This window comes from Etheostoma cragini, chromosome 2 (genome assembly GCF_013103735.1).
Source record: "Etheostoma cragini isolate CJK2018 chromosome 2, CSU_Ecrag_1.0, whole genome shotgun sequence".
Taxonomy (NCBI): domain Eukaryota; kingdom Metazoa; phylum Chordata; class Actinopteri; order Perciformes; family Percidae; genus Etheostoma; species Etheostoma cragini.
Window position 1 is genome coordinate 5,773,631 of NC_048408.1, and position 1,512 is coordinate 5,775,142.

The following is a 1,512-nucleotide window of genomic DNA, read 5'->3' on the forward strand; positions in this document are numbered from 1 at the left end:
GGACCACTAAGGTCTATATAAAAGAGACTTCAGATACAGTGTTAGGGGACCACTAAGGTCTATATAAAAGAGACTTCATATGCAGTATTAGGGGACCACTAAGGTCTATATAAAAGTATCCAAAAAGCAACATGTCATGGGACCTTGGAGTAAATCCCTGGAAATGTCATAGACGTTAAAGAAGGGGAATATACAGGAGAGGGCGCACTGTCTCTGCCTTGCGTTTAAATCCAACTTTATTGACAACGGAAGTGTGAGCGGAAACGGCACACGTGTTTTCTTCTAGGTTTCTGAAGGTTAAAGAAGCACCGGTTTCTTGTTGGCTGGCCGTTGCAGAGGGTCACTAGTACGGCGTGTTTGTGGCTGAAGCGGAGTGTGAGCAGGACAACAGCGGTGACATGGATCCCATGAAGGCACAGCAGCTGGCAGCGGAGCTGGAGGTGGAAATGATGGCTGACATGTACAACCGGTAAAGCCCAAACAAGCTAACCATTGAGCTAGCCATGTCCACATTGTGCCATCTGTCTGTCAGTACTAAACCGCCTCATGCCATCCATTCATAGTGTTTAGCTAATAAACTCCTCGTTTTGCGCTAACGGGCATCTAAAGGTTTACCACGCTTAGTGAAGACATAACTACCGAGTCCCTCCGTGATGCTAGCCGCCTGATACACACTAATGTCTCGCTACATGGGACCGATTCTTCGATGCTCAGCAGGGGTGAAAGTAACTGGAACGGTACATCCAAATACGAATGTCTACAGGACTGTACGCCAGCTCTCAGCAGACAGCACGTATTCAGGTCGAATGTGTTTGTCGATTCTATAAAGAGTCACGATGTATTTAATTGCAATTAAATGTGTGCAGTTAAACCACAGCTTAAGTTAACCTTGGCGTCTACTAGTTGTGTTTTTGTCAGTACAAAGCATTTTGCTAATTGTTTTTAGGGCTTAGGTTATGATCAACGTTATTTATTTATTAAGCATCTATTAAAAGTTTAAAAAAAAAGAAAGAAGGTGTTTGCATGTCACTAATAGAGTTGGGCTGGATTCATGTTTTGATACGTCAAAACTGTATTACCGTGACTAATTAAAAATGATGACGGAAGGCTCAGACGGCGTCACTATTGGCTTGTGCCTACACCGTTCAGAAACGGAATACCAAACACTAATACTGTATGAGACACCTCTCCCTTTTCCTCCTTGAAGACCAGGTCCCTCTGGGCGACTTGCCCTCTCTCTCTCTCTCTCTCTCTCTCTCTCTCTCTCTCTCTCTCTCTCTCTCTCTCTCTCTCTCTCTCCCCCTCTCTCCCTCTCTCCCTCTTAGCTGCAGCAACATGAGCTGAGGCAAGGCAAGGCAGCTTTATTTGTATAGCACATTTCAGCAACAGGGCATTTCAAATTGCTTTACACAAAATCATTAAAACAGATAAAATACAAGTACAAACAGTTAAAAGTCATAAGCATTAAAAATCAATAAGACACATGAATAGACAGTTGAAAACAAAATAGAA

At 43.3% G+C, this 1,512-nt stretch overlaps 1 protein-coding gene across 1 annotated transcript in view; it reads right to left on the reverse strand.

Annotated features, from left to right (window-relative positions):
- The window catches only part of timm10 (translocase of inner mitochondrial membrane 10 homolog (yeast)), a 15,067-nt gene that overhangs the window by 2,991 nt on the left and 10,564 nt on the right, over positions 1-1,512 (reverse strand). The window contains exon 7 of the mRNA XM_034888045.1: positions 310-315. Coding sequence (XP_034743936.1) covers positions 310-315 — 6 coding nt within the window. The remainder of the gene's footprint in view (positions 1-309; positions 316-1,512) is intronic.